This window comes from Conger conger, chromosome 4, assembly GCF_963514075.1.
Source record: "Conger conger chromosome 4, fConCon1.1, whole genome shotgun sequence".
Taxonomy (NCBI): Eukaryota; Metazoa; Chordata; class Actinopteri; order Anguilliformes; family Congridae; genus Conger; species Conger conger.
In genome coordinates, this window is record NC_083763.1 from 46,573,141 (window position 1) to 46,591,983 (window position 18,843).

At 42.9% G+C, this 18,843-nt stretch overlaps 1 protein-coding gene across 1 annotated transcript; it reads left to right on the forward strand.

Moving 5' to 3' along the window:
- Positions 1–12,629: 12,629 nt before the first annotated feature.
- On the forward strand, positions 12,630–15,693 carry LOC133126782 (transcriptional regulator Myc-like). The gene is made up of 3 exons (XM_061239150.1): positions 12,630–12,867; positions 13,439–14,096; positions 14,644–15,693. Exons 2-3 carry the CDS (start codon positions 13,448–13,450, stop codon positions 15,246–15,248), a joined length of 1,254 nt encoding a protein of 417 aa, XP_061095134.1. The 5' UTR covers positions 12,630–12,867; positions 13,439–13,447; the 3' UTR covers positions 15,249–15,693.
- Positions 15,694–18,843: the final 3,150 nt, after the last annotated feature.

The following is an 18,843-nucleotide window of genomic DNA, read 5'->3' on the forward strand; positions in this document are numbered from 1 at the left end:
GAGGTGGGAGTAGTCGCAGGACTAACCGGTACTGGTTCCCTTGTTTATTCTGAAGTGAGGAAGGAGGCGGAGCAGGATGTGAAAACTCCTTCCCATAGTTCCAGCAGGTTACATAGTGTTTCTCTCTCGGATGGTTCTGCTAGTCCCCGTTTGAAGGTTCGTTTGGCCCGTTTAAAGATGGAGGCTGAGGAGAAAGTGAGGGAGTCCGAAAATAGGCATAAAGAGGCTATGCGCAAACTCGAGCTTGAGGCTCAGCATTCTTTAGACATGAAAAAGCTTGAGGTTGAGCTGGAGATAAAAAGACTTGAGCTTAGCGCTAGCGTGTCCGTTCCTCAGTTTCCCGTTGACCCATCGCTGGGTGCTCCCAGCCGTCCTTTTGATGCCAGCCGGCAAGTATCATTGGTTCCTCCGTTCCGTGAATTGGAGGTAGATTCATATTTCGAGTCCTTTGAAAGGGACCGCTTTTAAATGGCCGGAGGATGCTTGGGCGCCTTTGATACAGAGCAAGCTGACCGGAAAGGCTCGGGAAATGATGAATAAAATGTCTCTTAAAGATAGCTTGGATTATGCCGTGTTAAAAGCAGCTGTGCTTCGTACTTACAGTTTAGTGCCTGAGGCATACAGACAGCGCTTTCGTACTCACAAAAAATCCCCAGAGAAAACTTTTGTAGAGTTCGCCAGAGAGAATGAGACTTTGTTTTACCGTTGGTTGAAAGCCAGTGAGGTTGCTGACTTCGAGTCAGTCTGTGATTTATTTTTGGTGGAGGAGTTTAAAAACTCTTTGTCGGAACGTTTAGTTGCGTATCTAAACGAGCGGAAAACTGTTAAGCTGGGGGATGCTGCTGTTCTTGTTGACGAGTTTGTCCTCACTCACAAACAGCATTTTAGTTCATCTCGTCCAGATAGACCGGATAGGACTGATAGACAGGACAGAACCAAAACTATTGTGTTTAGTTCAACCAAGAGTATCAAGCCTCACTCCCAGCTTAGTCAGTCTTCCTCTCCTCCTAGTTCAGATCCGAGAGAGTGTTTTTATTGTCATCAAACTGGCCATTTGATAGCTGACTGTTCTCTGCGCGTGCGCAGAGAGGCGAGTAAAGTAAACACTCCCTCGCCAAACGGACTTTGTCCATTAGTTGATATGCCAAGCAATGTGAATGATGTGTCGTATGATCCATTCATGTTAAACGGTTTTGTTTCCTTGGGCTCAGATGTAAAATATCCGGTACGCATACTGCGGGATACAGGGGCGGCTCAGTCGTTCATTCTGTCTGATGTCTTGCCTTTCTCTGCAGACTCCTCGTGTGGCTCTAGCGTACTAGTCCAAGGGATAGGAATGGGTTATGTTTCTGTACCTTTGCACCGTGTGACTCTAACTTGTGATTTAGTAAGCGGTGACTTCTCTGTTGGTGTTCGCCCTTCGCTACCCATGCGAGGTGTCACATTTCTTCTTGGTAATGACATTGCTGGTGGAAAGGTTATGCCTATCCTAGAGGTGTTAGATCAGCCTGACGTGTCGCAGCCGGATATCCTTGGGCGGACCTACCCTGACGTGTTTCCGGTGTGCGCCGTGACTCGTGCGCAGGCCCACAAGCTGGGTAATGTAGTCGATCTGTCTGATACCGTGTTTGCTGACAGTCTGAGCGGTAAGGTGTTGTCGCCCTCTGTCGCCAGTCATGTTTCTAGTATAGATGCTAATGTTAAATCTATGCTAAAACAAGAGACTGTGTTTGGTACTAAACAGTTACCTATGACTCGTGACAGCCTCATTGAGACACAGAAAGCTGATCTTAGTCTGTCAAAATGTTTTGATGCAGTTAAAAATCCACACTCGGTTAAAAACAAGGATACCATGTACTTTATTGAGGATGGTTTACTGTTGAGGAAGTGGAGATCTTGTTGTGATTTTGACAGTGATTCCAGTGTTGTCGTTCAGGTGGTTATCCCCACAAAATACCGACAGTCAGTTTTGTCCCTGGCTCATGACCATGTGTGGTCAGGTCATTTGGGACTGGCAAAAACGTACGATCGTGTTCTTAGACATTTCTTCTGGCCAGGTTTGAAGAGGGACGTGACTCAGTTCTGTCGTACATGCCACACATGTCAGGTGGTTGGCAAACCAAATCAGGTTATTAAGCCTGCTCCTCTTCGTCCGATCCCCGCTATAGGCGAGGCTTTTGAGCATGTTTTAGTCGATTGTGTTGGTCCCCTACCAAAAACAAAGAGTGGTAATCAATACTTGTTGACAATGATGTGTGTAGCTACTAGATACCCCGAAGCTATCCCGCTTAGAAAGATAACATCGCAGTCTGTATTGAAGGCCCTGATCAAGTTTTTCTCTACGTTCGGGCTGCCAAAAATAGTACAAACTGATCAAGGTACTAACTTTCTATCAGGCATCTTCGAGCAGGTGTTACAGTCTCTAGCAATCACTCACCGTGTCTCCAGTGCTTATCACCCTGAGTCGCAGGGCGCTTTAGAGAGATGGCATGGCACAATTAAGTCTGTGTTGCGCAAATACTGTCTTGAGAACAACAAGGACTGGGATGATGGTGTCCCATTAGCTCTCTTCGCGGTCCGGGAAACAGTGCAGGACTCACTAGGCTTTAGTCCAGCTGAGCTAGTGTTTGGTCACACTGTGAGAGGGCCTCTGAAAGTGTTGAAGGATACAATACTTGGTGAGGGACTGTCAAAGAAGAAAAACGTCCTTAGTTATGTGAGTCGCTTCCGTGAGAGGCTGCATAGTGCATGTAGTCTAGCTAAAAAGAGTTTGTCTGGAGCTCAGAGCGACATGAAGAAGCGGTATGACAAGAACGCTCTTCCTCGTTCTCTCCTGCCAGGTGACCAGGTGTTGGTCTTGTTACCTGTTCAGGGTTCATCCATGTCCGCTCGGTTTTCAGGTCCTTATGCTGTTGAGAGGAAGTTGAGTGAGACTGATTATATAATCAAGACTCCCGACCGTAAGAGAAAAACACGTGTGTGTCATCTTAATATGCTTAAGCTGTACCATGATAGAGACGGTGTTGGTTCCGTGAGAGTGCCCCCAGTGGCCACAGTTGGAGTTGCTTCTACCGATTCTCCAGTTCAGCCAGGTAGTGATGAAGACGGCTTGGACACCCGTAGACTTCAACAACAACTCCCTCGGTTGTCAAACTCGGAGATGTTGAGCAACCTTCATAGTTCGATGCCACATTTGAGTGCTAACCAGCAGTCTGAGTTAGTGTCTTTAATTTCGGATTTTTCGTGTCTGTTCGGAGATGTTCCGTCTCGCACTAATGTTTTGGAGCATGATATAGATGTAGGTGATGCTCGTCCTATAAAACAGCATCCCTACAGAGTGAACGCTGTCAAGAGGGCAGCTATGAGGCAGGAGACTCAGTATCTACTGGAGCACGGTCTAGCAAAGCCTAGCTCCAGTTCGTGGAGTAGTCCCTGTCTACTTGTTCCAAAACCAGACTCGACCTTTAGATTTTGCACTGACTTCCGTAAAGTAAATAACATGACGGTACCTGATTCATTTCCACTACCACGGGTAGATGACTGTGTGGACAACATAGGTTGCGCTCGCTTTGTGACAAAGCTGGACCTGCTTAAAGGATATTGGCAGGTGCCTCTCACGGCTCGCGCTTCTGACATCTCGGCTTTTGTGACTCCAGATACCTTTTTACAGTACACGGTGTGGCGACCCGCTGGTAGAGAGAGAGGGAGAGAGAGTAAAATGGGTGAAAATACTTCTTTTTATTTTCCCCACGTGCCTTCAGGGCACTTCACAAATCCAGCACCGACACGTGCTTTCTTTTCGTGCACAAAACCATAAAAGAAAAGAAACTAAAAAAAATATAAGTGTCCAAAAATTAGGAACTCCACTGTTGGGAAAAACCGCCGTTGGTTCGCTCTGTCCCGGCGGTGCCCTGGCCGCTGAAGCCGTCCTTCCTCGCCTAGTCGCCCGCCTTTGATGGCGTCTAGGCTCAGAGAGAGAGAGAGAGAGAGGTTAGCGAGCGCGTTGTTTTAATTGTCGGCTCACGTGAATCCGAGACTTTTGAGGGTTCGTCCGTGGGGGTTTCCTCCGCGTGCATGGGCTCTCTCGCAGTAGGTTAGCTCCGTCCAGGTTTCGTCAACCTATGCGTGTGCTCTGGCTCCGGATCTCTCCTCCTCCGTCATGAGCCCCGGGTTGCGTTTTTCGGCTCCTTTTGTAGACGCCGCCTCTCCTTTCCGCACTCGTGTCAGCTGTTCCTGTTTAATTCAAATTGTTCATTCACGTGCGGAATGCGGCCGCACCCGTCTCCCCCCGGGGGTTGCTGGCCATGGTGCTGATTCTCCTCCCGGTCTCTCTCCAAGGTGCCGTTCACTTAGATAGGACAGGGGAAAATATTCAGATTGAATCAGCATCCCCAACTCTTGGCGCCGGCGCACGGGCCGTTCCACCCCAGTGGTGTACCGATCCCTGGTCGGGCCACCACAACGGTAATGGCGTTTGGTCTGAAAAACGCTCCTGCCTGTTTTCAGAAGCTGGTGAATACTGTTCTTGGAGACGTTCCAAATTGCACGGCGTATTTGGATGACGTAGTTGTTCACTCTACTGAGTGGGAGGAGCACATGCGTTCTCTCCGAGCTGTCTTCCAGCGTTTGGCTGCCGCTTCTCTGACGATCAACTTGGCAAAGTGCGAGTTTGGAAAGGCGACGGTAACCTACTTAGGCAAGCAAGTGGGTGGTGGCAAAGTGCGCCCTCTTGCAGCCAAGATGGCAGCCATCACCTCTTTTCCTGTTCCTACCACTAGGAGAGAGTTGCGCAGGTTCTTGGGAATGGCTGGATACTATAGGGGCTTCTGTAGGAATTTCTCGTCTGTTGCGGCTCCTTTAACTGACCTCGTTAGCCCCAAACTGTCTTTTCATTGGACAGATTCATGTCAGTCCGCCTTCGAGAGCTGCAAGGCTCTTTTGTGCTGTGCTCCTGTTCTCAGTGCACCTGACTTTAGCTGCCCGTTTGCACTAGAGGTTGATGCCAGTTGCATTGGTGCTGGTGCAGTTTTGACTCAGTCGGACGAACATGGTTTCGATCACCCCGTTGGGTACTACTCAAAGAAGTTTAACAGGTGTCAGATGCGGTACTCCACAGTAGAACAGGAGACCCTGGCTCTACTGTTTGCGTTACAGTTCTTTGATGTGTACGTGGGGTCCAGTCCAGTGCCGGTTGTGGTCTACACTGACCACAACCCTCTAGTATTCATCCATCGCATGTACAACCATAATAGGAGACTCATGCGATGGTCATGGTTTCTACAAAACTACTGTCTCGTCATCCGCCATAAGAAAGGCACAGATAATGTGTTTGCGGATGCCCTGTCCCGGTGTGGACAGCCTTAATATGATTGTTTATAGTCAAGTCGTTAAGTTTTTTTGTTTATATATTATACTATAACATTAGTATATTCTGTACTCTGCTTAGGATTCTGAACAGCTCCCTCATTATTGATTTTTGTTTGTGTTAACCTTTTGATTGATGTATACTGTACAGGCTATTCTAGATATGCTCTGGTTTATATCAACCAGGGGTTGATATTTGAGGGGGGGAGTGTTACGGGTGGTGGGGTTTTGTACATGTTCATAGTTAGATCTGTGTACATGTAGTTCTGTTCTGTTTCGTTGTGTGCGTTTCCCCTCTGGTTTCATTTCAGTAATTCACTTTTGTCATCCCTTAGTAGATTCCTCTGTCAGCTAATCATCTGGATTGCCTGCAGCTGGAGTCACCCAATTAACCCATCATCACACACCCTATTTAAGTTCTTTGTTTGCTCCCAGTCAAAAGATGTGGCAGGTCTCAGATCTCTCTGTTTGTTTGTTACTTTTGATTCTGTTTGTTACTTTTGATTCTGTTTTGATTATGTAGTTTTTGATTCACTTTTTTTTTTTACCTTTTTCAGTTTACCAGCTGTTTGGTAATTTTGTTCTCTTTTTGTCTTTTTTCTACATTCAGCCGGACGCAGGGTTCGAGAGGTAGGGAACTTAGGTATCCGCCTGCAGGTCTACATCTTGTCCTGCACCACATGTAGACTTCTCTCTGTATTAGTACAACAGTTAGAGCGGCGACACTAACCCATGTCTTTGGGGTGCTAGCGCGCCTGTCAAGGGGGTTAGGCTAGGGGGATTAGTCCTGGGGTTGTTTTTGTGTGTTTAGGTAGGGTTAGTTTGTTTTGGGCTTTTTCTTTTAGTAGTCGCTGCATAGCTCAGGGGGTTGGGTACATGTTGTGTCTCGGCCCTGTGTTCCGGTTGTTTTTTTTATAATTGTAAATAAATTATTGTTACAATTATTTGGTGTCACTGCCTCCTCCATTTCCACACCCTCACTGTCTATGTTACGCCGGCGGCCTCCGACCATCAGAGGGGGGGCGTAACAAGGACAGAAGGACCAAGCCCAGACTCAAGGATAAGAGAAAAACGGCAGGCTTAAATAATGGCAAAAAGGGTGTAATTGAAGGGTGTAATTGAAAGGCAGGTGATGTGAACATTAACTGAAGCTCCTGACCCATATCTGCATGATTTTATGCATTGCACTGATGCTCTGATTGGCTGATTAGATAATCGCATGAATAAGTAGGCGTACAGTTGTTCAGTGCTCAGTGACCGAACTCCCCGTTGAGGTCAGAACTGTAGAATCTCTCCCCACCTTCAAGCGCAAGCTGAAGACACACCTCTTCAAGCAGCACCTCTCCCCATCCCTCCCTACCTCCCTGTGAACCTTAATTGTTGTCTCTGTGACTTGCTTTGTGTATCGGTATTTTTAGTTGGCTAGGTAAGCAGTGTTTGGATAGTTAACTTTGGTTACTTTTGCTCTGTTTGTTTGTTTCTTTGTTCTCAAAAAAAAAGAAAAAAAGGCCCTCGTCCTTATCTTTGTTGTACAGGTAGCAGTTGAAATTGTACTTCCCTCTAGGGTCTTTCAGCGAACTTATCCCTGGTTATGGGTATGCACTTTGTTGTACGTCGCTCTGGATAAGAGCATCTGCCAAATGCCAATAATGTAATATAGTAAGTATCATAATTACCATGCCGTGATGTTGGACAGTAATGATGGGATGTGTTTCAGTTTCCCATGGTGTTGAATGGAGACAAGTGCTGGCTGGCAAGACGAATTGTGATGTAGCGGCAAGTGGAGAGATTTATTTTTGTATTGAATTTTTTCCTGACCATCCAATTCATGTCCAGTCGAGTATATATTTGATTTTGACCGGCAAGATTTATGCTTCATTTATTTTCTGCCTGATTATAAAGTCAGGATTCAGAAAGCGTTCATTGAGCTATCCTGTTAATTCCGACTGTTTTTGCTGACTGTTCACTTGTATGGTTTTCTATTGCATGTTGAATCTAAATTATGTATCAATAAAGACCGCACTTATTATTAACCATTGGCCGCACTTATTATTAACCATCCTGACCATTGCCTATAATGTTAGCAATTTATATACCGTGTGTGGTGACTAGTGGATAAGAGTGTAAACTGCAGGCGGAATTTGTGTAATTAAGCCCGGCACGCATTATATGAAAATCCTATGCGTTTTTGCATTGGTAATCTGCCCCACATTGTCTGTCAAAATCTTACTGTTTGTCCCATATTTGGACTGTTGGCATCTGGCCACCCTAAGTCACCAAGTCTTAAAATGAGCAATAAAACCACCTCCACCTCCATACCAACAAATTCTTTGGAAGGGTGCCAGGAAGAAAGCCCTTAGTGAGCCCAATGCCCAAACATAAATCCTTGGACATGTTCTACAATGACCAGACTCCAGACTTAAATTCCATTGAAAACCGGTGGTCTAAATGAAAGAGGGTTGTCCATAAGTGTATGAATATCAATGATCTTAAAAAGTTCTGCATGGAGGAATGGTCAAAAATCCCTCCAAATGTGTTCTCTAACCTTATCAGAAATAATAGGTTGTCTTCTTGGGTGGTTGCACAAAGTACCCGGGGCGGCAATAATTTTGACAAATGGTTCATCGTACTGAATCATAAAGCACACAATACATGTTGGAAAATAAAGCTTATATCAATAACTGTTCCTGCTGAAAGGATTTTGAAACAGCTGGTAGCTGGTTGATCACTTCAGACCAGCTCTATGCCCAACATGGTTTGACCAGCTCAAGATATGTTTTGAAACAGCTGGTAATTTCAAGCTGGTCATAGCTGGATTTTACACCAGAGGTATCATTTGTTAGTTTACTGTATTTCTTGTGCATATTAATCAAGGTTGCCAATAATTCTGGACCTCATTGTATCTGGTTATTTGATCGCAATAAGACAACATTGTCAGACTCATTTTAAAACTCATTCAAATCACCATGATTGGTCCAGAGGTGAAAGGAGAATTATAGCTATACAACTGAGTGCAAAAGCCAATAATCAAATGAAACACATTTTGTGAAATTACTTCCATAAACCACATTTTACAATCCCTGCTAAGTTGCCAAAATGTTTTCACATTCCACTTCTGTGCTGAAGACAATATCACACAATGGCATAGCCGCAGAGTGTATATAACAAACATGCTTTACTACTGCTATTTAGCTTTTCTTCCTAAAGCTAATACTTTACCATTGAAGACCTTGCAATGTAATGCAAGTGATATTTTATGGGTACACAACAGTCCCCTGTATACAATGATTTCACTGGAATGGCCAAACCAAACTACTTGGCATTAAATCTTTAAAAGGCAAACATCCTCTGGCTTTATGGCTTATCATACCATGATGCACACTGGAACCGTCACAGAACTGCTGCCCAAATTCCCTGCGAACAAAACAGTGGTACCCTGTTTCTGCAGCACAGAATTTTGTCTGTTGACCGACCAAGTTATCTGAATGACTTTCTCAGCCACAAGCAGTCTCATTCAAGGAAGCCCTTCAGTACTACAGCATGTAAAGACATAATATCGTGTTGCAAGATTGTAAAATTATATTTTGAGTGACAATGCACATATTGAATTGAGGTATGTAAGGCTGATTCTAAGGCACTGTGAACTTTGTACACTGTACCCGTGCGGCCTGAATCATTCTTTTTCTGCCATGTGTGTAGTACAGGTTTATTTCCTGCCAAAAGAAGAAAGGAAAAGATAAAAGTGGAACTGTCAGTGGCACATACTTTAAGCAATCTATTGAATGAATGTATTATGGATCATGGAATGTATTACGGAAAAGGATTACAAATTTATCGCTGTGTATTTGCACAAGCTGATGTCAGAGCAATGTGTGGGAAAACAAAAATGGCTGATATGCAAACATTTTCTGCTGGAGTCAAGTCGCTTAACTACAAGTTGAATCTCAAGTCTTTAGGTCTGAGACAGGTCAAATTCCAAATTCCCGATCACCAGTCCAAGTCCCATTCCAAGTTCTCTCTGTGGTACACTCATCTCTCAATTGATAAGGCCTGCCAAATACCATGTCCAGCACCAGCAGACTTTCATCTGAAATATTCCAAAATTCAAGCACATCATAGTTTAGGTAAATCAAACATTTTTTTATATGCATGTACTACATTGTGTGTTGTTAGTTTTGTTCTTTCACGTAAATTAGTTCTTTAAACCTTTTTTAGATTTGTTTTGTAAACTTTGTTTTTAGAAAAGTGCTATATGAATACAATTATTATTATTATTATTATTATTATTATTATTATTATTATTATTATTACTATTATCATTAAACATTTTGAAATAACAGAACTGGATTTGTGGATTATGGCAGAACATGGGTGACAGCCATACCTGTACACTTTTCACTGTAATATTCTGTGTGGCAAATTAACAGATGAACACCCCTGCAAGATAAATAGCCATTTAGATACAGAATGGATTATAAATGGATGCTTCTAAACACAAAGTGCCACAAAAAAAACCTTTTTTCTCTTAAAATCCCACACACCTCAGCAATCAAAGCTCATCAGAGCCTGTTCCCCTTCTCTGCTCCTCCGTGGAGGTCACGAAAGGGTACCGCTCCCCAGGTCCCCCTGCTTACCCGATACTCGACCATCTGGGGGCGACTGTTCCCTCTGGGTCTTTTGCCTTTGAACACTGAGGCCATTTCCAGTTCCCCCCAGTCCTGAGCCACCTGCTCCTATCGCGCCCAGAGCGCATGCCCCTCTGACGACCCCAACTGCCGCTCACCCCCCGACAAGCCTTCCCGCTCGCTTCCAGAGCCACCACTCCTGTAGCTCTGCGCGGTCACTCCTGAAAGTCCACAACTTTCTCGCTCTGTCCTCCGTCTACTTTACATTACATTACATTAATGGCATTTGGCAGACGCTCTTATCCAGAGCGACGTACAGCAAAGTGCAAAGTGCATACCCATAACCAGGGATAAGTGTGCTGAAAGACCCTAGAGGGAAGTACAATTTCAACTGGTAACAGTACAACAAAGATAAGGATTAGGGCCTATTTGATCTTTTTTTTTTCGCACCACGCAAATATGAATAAACAGCTTACCGAGCCAAACAAAACTAGCAAAGGTATCATCCTAGCACTTTATATAATAATATCATAAATGTAACATTCGTCCTTACAGTGGCACACCTCTACGAAAGGAATAGCACAATAGAGATATGACCAATGTATGCCTGGCTAAATACTTCATAATTAGCAACTCAATCAGCAAGAAGACTATCAGCTTTGTTCTTTGTTAATAGTATGAGTAGTATTGCACTTCCAGTTGGTTAACTTCATAATGTGACATTGGCTTAGGTGGCAAGCGCAGTCATCTGGCAGTAGGAGGGTTGCCGGTTCGATCCCATCCTGGGTCTGTTGAAGTGTCCCTGAGCAAGACACCTAACCTCCAATTGCCGTTGGTGTTAGTGGTCCAAACCAAAATCTAACCACAATGAGATCCATGCAGCTGTGGGCCCTTGAGCAAGGCCCTTAACTCCACAATGCTCAAGATGGGATTGGCCCCTGCTTAATCAAATCAACTGTATGTCAGCTAAAAGATAGTGATGAGCTGCCAGCATGGTTGGGAGGCCACTGAAAGGAAAGCAATGGGTTAAAGGGGTATTGGGGGAGAAAACACATTCCTTGTGTGTGGTTAAACTGCCAATGGGAACAGTTACTTGATTTTGAGATTCGTTCCCACAGAGTGTAGTCAGTGTAAACTGCTACAAGGCCTTCGCATTTATCCACCTCACTGTGCTTCATTAGCGAACTAGCCCTTGCGAGCTAGCTCCACATACTGTCGCTTTACAACACACGCAGCATAATTCAGATATGGGTTATATTGATTTTTTTATTTGGTTTTATTGATTCGTAATCAGAGATGTGTTGTATTGTTATATATTGAACATTTAACGCTTATATTTGAAAATAGAAAAAAAAAAGAAAAGAAAAAAAAAATCGCTAGTCTATATATAACATTTTTAAAACAGGTTTACTGATCCATTGAACCCAAAGACTGAACTTTGGCATACTGAACCTTTGCCATGACTCTGCAGTGTTGTAGTATCTTTTAAAACAGCAGAGGGCGCAATACACCAGTTTATGCCTGCGCCTCTGCCCCTTCATTAGATTTGATGAATGAAGCGACGCTGCAGTACGAAAAAGAATACAAGCCCAGTCTGGGAATGACGGCTGTCACGAATGTAAGAACACATTTCACAAACGGCACACCATTTCTAAACATCTACGATGAAATGTTCATGCGGTACTGTTGCCAGCTAATTAGTCCCCAAGTGTATTTACTCCCAATCTGATGCACTAATACGAAATGTAACATTTACGACATAGCCTAAATTATATGTAAAATAAAATGATAATTGCATGGCAGATACATCTATTGATAGAAAGCCAAATCTAAATTCATAATACATTAACGTTATGCATTATGTAGGCTAAAGGCGCTATTGCCAATTATAGTATGGTAGACAAAACCAGCCGGCGGTGGGCACATCATGTCCAAAAATGACTCTACTACTGTTGTGAGGTTGAAATAACGTCAACACGGACAGCTATTTTTGTGAATCATCAATCTAATCGAATGAGACAGTGGCTAGACCATCATGGCTAGTTAACGTTAAGTAAACAACATACATTATATTTTAGTTCATCCGTGCGCTCACATTTTGACGCATCATTCAATTATCAATTCAGATGTCTAGCAAACATTTTGACGTTATAACGCTTCAATGTAAAAAAATAAATACGTTGATTACACTGCAACGGTTAAGCGTGTGCACAATATTCATTTAAGTGACAACTTCATACATAAGTGCGAAGGTCATAGCAACATTTGACAGCAAACTTAGAACTTCTATTGCCACCATAGAAGCCGAAACAAGCATTGTAAATACTCCTTTCTGTTTTCACATTCACACCAGTGCGACTGTTACTACGGCCCCTCCCACAACCGTAGCACGACCAAAAAAACGTCCGCGAAAATAGTACCAAGCGTGCGCTATTCCTTGATATTCTCTATTATATTTAAAATTCAGAGGTTTGAATCGAAGCTCCTGAATAAATCTAAGGTGGCATGATGAAAAAAAATACAACAGGTAAAAATTACCCTTATAACGCAATAGTAATTTGGCGGGAAATGCGGAATGATATAAAGGAAAAAAAAAACAAAAAACAATCGCGTAGTAGGCTATTAAAACCCGCGGGAGCTGATATTCTTATTCTTGCAGCAAATGAAAAGCCGTGTAGCGGTCTTCGCAGTCAGTCTAGAGTACGTGCTGCATGCGTAGCTAGACGTATAACACAGGGAAGCGAGGACTTAAACCCAGCATTGGCGAGGACTACTCCCACTTTGGAATATTACTTTCACTTGGCACTTATCGGCGTGGTTTATTTATACGCATTTTCTCATCGAACTGAGTTTTCCATTTGTCTTTGTCACTGACACGGTAAGATATTTGATTATAGTTTAGCCGACGATGGTTAAAATCGCCCCATTTAGTTGATTGTAAAACTGGTGATTTTGCAATGCGACTTGTAGCTTGCTAATTAAAATACGCTTGGTTGTCTTGATGATTGTCTAGCTTTGACACAATTAATTATTTGGCTGTGCAGTTAACTAAGGTTTGAAAGGAATTCACGTTACCCATTTAATTAAAACTAGTAGCGACACAGTGAGCGTTTAAATGACCTGAGCACTGTTAACAGCAGAAATCTAAATTGCCGGCTGTTTTTGTAAGCTGTCAGCTGCTGTTTGACGTGCAGTGTCTCGTGCATTCTTTGAATGATCTTAGGGATTCTCGGTCCTTGCAAAATAATTATGCAGTTTCTTTAATGATCACCGAAATATTTTCAATGCAATTTTCTGTTTCTGTTCCAATTTCTGAAGTTTATCGCTAGCCATTTCGGTGGCACTTTTATTTCTCTAGTTTGCACACTGCTATATGAAGAGCAAGCTAGCATTTCATGTGATGCTGTTCGAATGATTTTTTTTCTTTTTATTTTTTTTCTTTGTTTTAGGCAGTCACCATGCCGCTGAATTCAAGTTTGGCGAGTAAAAACTACGATTACGACTACGACTCCATCCAGCCTTACTTCTACTTTGACAACGAAGATGAGGATTTTTACCATCAGCAACGTAGCCAGCTCCAACCACCGGCTCCTAGCGAGGACATCTGGAAGAAATTTGAGCTGCTGCCCACGCCTCCACTGTCCCCGAGTCGGCGACCCTCTCTCTCCAGCCTATTCCCTTCAACGGCAGATCAACTAGAGATGGTCACCGAGTTTCTTGGGGACGACGTGGTCAACCAGAGTTTCATTTGCGACGCGGACTACTCCCAGTCCTTTCTCAAGTCTATCATTATCCAGGACTGCATGTGGAGCGGCTTCTCTGCTGCAGCTAAGCTGGAGAAAGTGGTGTCAGAGAGACTTGCATCACTTCAGGCTGCTAGAAAAGAGTCCTCAATTACTGACACAACCGGCAGCAGCACGTGTCGGGTGAATGCCAGCTACTTGCAAGACCTTAATACCTCAGCGTCGGAATGCATAGACCCGTCAGTTGTCTTTCCGTATCCACTGACCGAAACCTCCAAACCCAGCACGATAATATCCCCCCCGACTTTGGCTTTGGACACACCACCAAACAGCGGTAGCAGCAGCAGCAGCGGTAGTGATTCAGGTATGTTAAGTCAACTAGGCTTATTGATATTATTTGGTTACTTGAGTCTCCTGTCCATAATGCCTACTCTATGTAAATGTTTTTCTCTGAAAAAGTTTACCTGTACAGCTTTATAGGGCTGGCACATTTGAAACTACTAGGGGAAATTTTATAATTGGCTTGATCTCAGCCCCATCAGTGCAAATTCTGAGTGGTTACCGGCGCATAGGTTGGTGAACCCTGCAGGCAGTGTTGTCCTTCAGGGCACGCATGCATGTAAAGTGTTAAATTATGCTATGGGTCAACTACCCATGTAGTTGGAGATTGCGTAAGATTTTTTTAACCACGCCCCCTTCTTCCAGCTGTAGACTAGCCTAATGCCGGGTAGGGTTCAGTGCTGCAATGTTCAGAAAATATCAGCTGATGAGGAAAGGGGTGTGTGAGAAGGAATGCAGGCATTCCTGTCGACTCTTGGGAATGCTATGCCAATATTATATTTTCCGTTATCACGGCTTATTTGAAAGTGCCCATCTTTCTAACACTGATTTCTTTTTTCCAATTATTGCAGAGGATGACGATGAGGAGGACGATGACGACGACGACGATGATGATGATGAGGAGCAGGAGGAAGAAGATGAAGAAATTGATGTGGTCACGGTGGAGAAGAGGCAGGCTGTGAGAAGGTCCGAGTCGAACGCGCTGGGAGTCCCTGGCAGACCTCACCACGGCCCCCTGGTTTTGAAGCGGTGCCACGTGCCCATCCACCAACACAACTATGCCGCCCACCCGTCCACGCGGAACGAACAGCCCGCCGTCAAGAGGCTAAAGCTGGAGAGCAGCGGCAGGGTCCTCAAGCAGATCAGCAACAACCGAAAATGCACGAGCCCCAGGACGTCGGACTCTGAGGATAACGATAAAAGGCGGACTCACAACGTGCTGGAGCGTCAGAGGAGGAACGAGCTCAAGCTCAGCTTCTTTGCTTTGCGGGACGAAATTCCCGAGGTCGCGAACAATGAGAAAGCGCCTAAAGTCGTCATACTCAAGAAGGCCACGGAGTGCATCTTCAGCATGCAGACCGACGAACAGAGACTTGTTTCACTAAAGGAACAGTTGAGGAGAAAGGGGGAACATTTGAAACGAAGGCTCGAACAGCTGAGGAACTCTCATGTATAAGTTTACATGGTGAAAGGACTCGTATTTTTAAGCCTCTAGACATTTCTTTTGCAAAATTAAGACTTGCTGTGTATAGTTGTGATGTTGCATGCAAATGCAAAAGTTTTTGAATAAGATGTCAACTACACAACCTTTGGAATCTGACTGATTTCAGTGGTTAACTGCCTCAGTTAAACTTAAGGAAAGGTGGTGAATTAGATTTATTTGTATTTAAGTCATTTATTTTTATTAATAAAATATAAAAAAGCAGGGCTACACATTTGGCAGCCTTAACTTAAATATTAATTTGTTTTGTTTTTTTACGTTTTTGTAAATAAGGATTTCATATTTGCTAAGAAATGTATTTTTGAATGTCCAGACAAGACTTGGTTTCATCAGATAGTGTATGGTTTGCCATAAATGTTCTTTTGATTCTAAAACATAAATGCATTTCTTTAAGAACTTTGCCTGGGACTGTTTATTTTTTATTTTTAACAGAACGTGGCCGCAACGATTTGAAGCTGGCATGCTGTCTGTATGACCAGAATAAGTGAATACACAAATGGCTTGTGTTCTCTTAAAGAAGGCCAACCCTACATTGAGTGTCTATGGGTGTGCATGGTGAATTGAGGACGAGATTCAGTGATGTCCATGTTCTGGGAAAGGCCATGTTCAAACCAATCTAACGGTCTCCTCTATCCCATAGTGTGGTGCCTGCATCTTTTCCAAAGAGCAGAGCAAAGGTTCAAAAGGGTTGAAGGGGGACTGGATGTTTGGAGCTGGAATGTGTTAATCCTTAATCTGCCTCAGGGCTTGAGTTCAGTTGCCAAACATTCTGCATGAATGAGTTCAGATCACACTATAGGAAGCATGCCATTCAACATGAGTTTTACATTGCTTTGGTAGGCCCACTTGCCCTTTGCACACCGACCTAAAATAACATGGTTTCCAGGTGGATTCCAACAGGGTGACTGCATTTACACTGGGAATGACTGTCAGAACCGCTCTTTACAAGAGTACTTGCTTATTCACTATATTCATACAGTACTTTGCTCTCTTTATACACGTGCTAGGGATTTGTTGCATTCTAAATGTGTAGTATAATGGATAATCACTTTAATTTTCAATTTGGATACCATTCTGGATGTTGGTATTTAGAGCGTCAACTTTGGTATCTACACTTAAGGTTGTCTCCCTTTATTACCGGACTGTAAATTAACTGCAGTTATCTATACTGCGTAGTCTGACCATTTAAATGCCAGTGAAAACTCCTTCACAACACTAGGTATTAAAAATGTGTAGTTACCAATTGGTCATGTCCTTAATTGTGAACCTTACTGTACGTTTCTGATTTGCAAGCTTAATAGTGGTGGATATATGAACTTTTGTGCAGTGTAATCTGCATGCATTATATATTATGATTAATATGAAGTTTAATATTACTTTTGCATAGCCCAGCATTGGAAATAAACCATATCAAGGGCAGGGTGTACTCTTATCCAGCTGAGGCAGACTCGTATGACCCAAATATTTTGTGGTATAAAAGAATATACATGGGTCAAGGCTGAAAAGTGCAATTATTTTAAAATGAATGCATTGTTTGAAAACTAACATTGTTGAATAATTTTATGTAAATCTTTGATTTTAAAAAACATGCTTACCTTGTAAAATAGTCCTAAATGCACATATCCAGTATTCCTCCTGGTGAAATTCTAAACTGTGATGTCATGAGTGTCTGCGAAACAGCCCCTCTCTCAAGACATTAGGAAAGAAAGTTTGCCGTCATTGGCTCAGGAGGTAAGAGCAGTCGTCTGGCTGTCGGAGGTTTGCTGGTTCAATCCCATCCTAGGTATGTCAAAGTGTCCCCGTGCAAAACACTTAACCCCCACTTTCTCCTGACGGTTGGTGCCTTGCATGCCAGGGAATTGCCTTTGGTGTGTGAGTGTGTGTGTGAATGGGTGAATGAAAAGCATAAATTGTGCAGCGCTTTGGTAAAGGCGCTATGTAAATGTTCACCATTTACCATTCAGGAAATATGCCTCTATAGTAAGAGTGAATAAAACTGGACTGATATCTGTGGAATTAATTCAAACTCTGAATTTTATTAGTACCATCCTGCAAAATACTGATTTACATTCATAGCTTTACCTCAATTACTCTTTAGGATAAGTTTCTAGTGACCAAAAAGTCCAGGCCCATGAAAAATTCCCCTGAATGACAAATCCCTACCTTAATCATACACATCTTTCGCCTAAAATCATTATTTCATTAACTAGACTGGGCACCAGTTATTCTCCCATTCCTTCAGAGTCTAGACAGCATGTATGGTCAACAAACTGCCGAGATCAACATATAATTGCCTTTCAGCCTTTCAGATGTTATACTTTTTGGGCTCTCATGTTAACCAGTTTCATTCTTATTCAGTGTCATCATTCAAATAATTAACAGCCGGCTAACCCCTTGAAAATATCAGGTGATAGTCTTCGAAGTTGAGTTAGTTAAAGTGCATTTGGGATATCTCAACACAACACCATCATGTTAACTAACACAATCAACACTTTTCGCAATCAACATTTTCAATGAAACAGAGCTTATGTTCAACCTTTAATTTCTTTTAGTCTTTTTACACGCTTAATATAGTTGGATTACAAGTATTAAGCATAAGCTCCGCAGTTGGAAGCCAGTCACCCAACCAGCTGTGATGTTGTTTGCCTGGTAATTACATTCAATTAGAAACTGTCAGGTATCCTCAGTTAGATTACAAAATATTTCAACTTGATTTCAAATACATCAACAAACAGACCAGCATCATACAGGCATAGTAGCCTACAGTATAAGCATTTAAAGGCTTCTTGTGTCTCTAATGACAAAAAACTAATATTTGCTGACATAAGCCTATTCATTTTGAAGTGCTATAATGATAAGATCATAACCTGTGGTGTTGGGGAAATGCATTACATAAACGGTAGGCATAGTGCTGTTTTAATTTGGATGAGCACAGTCATAAGAATACCACAGCCTGACACTTACAAATAGCAAGTCATTTATTACCCTTCCATTATTTGCATTTAAAAACAGCAACAACTTCACACACCCCTGTGGACCAAGCACCTGTTGACTCATTGGCAAAAAGGGACAATAGAAAAAGAAAACATGACTTAAGGGTTTTTTCAACAACAGTAGTTAGAACCAAAAAAGCCGGGTAACCATGCATTAGATAATGTTTGGCCACAGAGTGTTTACAATTCACAGAATTTACAAGTCAATAATACACTAATATATGGGATTGATGCAATATATGCAACACCCTACTCCAGCTTCATGAATCAGAGCCATGTGCCCATAAAATGTGCTATTGTCTCGCGCTTTGGAAGTAATGTGCCACTAACATTATTGGATTGAAACCATTTTTCGCATTGCCAATTTCAATATGAAACTTGGTTGCTAGGCTACAGAGTTTTAACTGTAATAACACAGGACTGCAACAGAGGGGAGAGCCACAGACGTTCCATTTCAATCATTCATGCTCTGGGGGATTTGTGTTACAGTCCCTCCGTGACCGTGATTACGCTGCTAAACCATGACGTCACGCACTGTATCTGACTGTATGCAGAAC

What these genes read in the sequence shown, in the direction of transcription:
- LOC133126782 (XM_061239150.1), top strand. Translation starts at nt 13,448, where the DNA reads ATGCCGCTGAATTCAAGTTTGGCGAGTAAAAACTACGATTACGACTAC. An exon ending in CAGCAGCGGTAGTGATTCAG is followed by an intron (nt 14,097 to 14,643) that starts GTATGTTAAGTC and finishes CAATTATTGCAG; the next exon opens with AGGATGACGATGAGGAGGAC.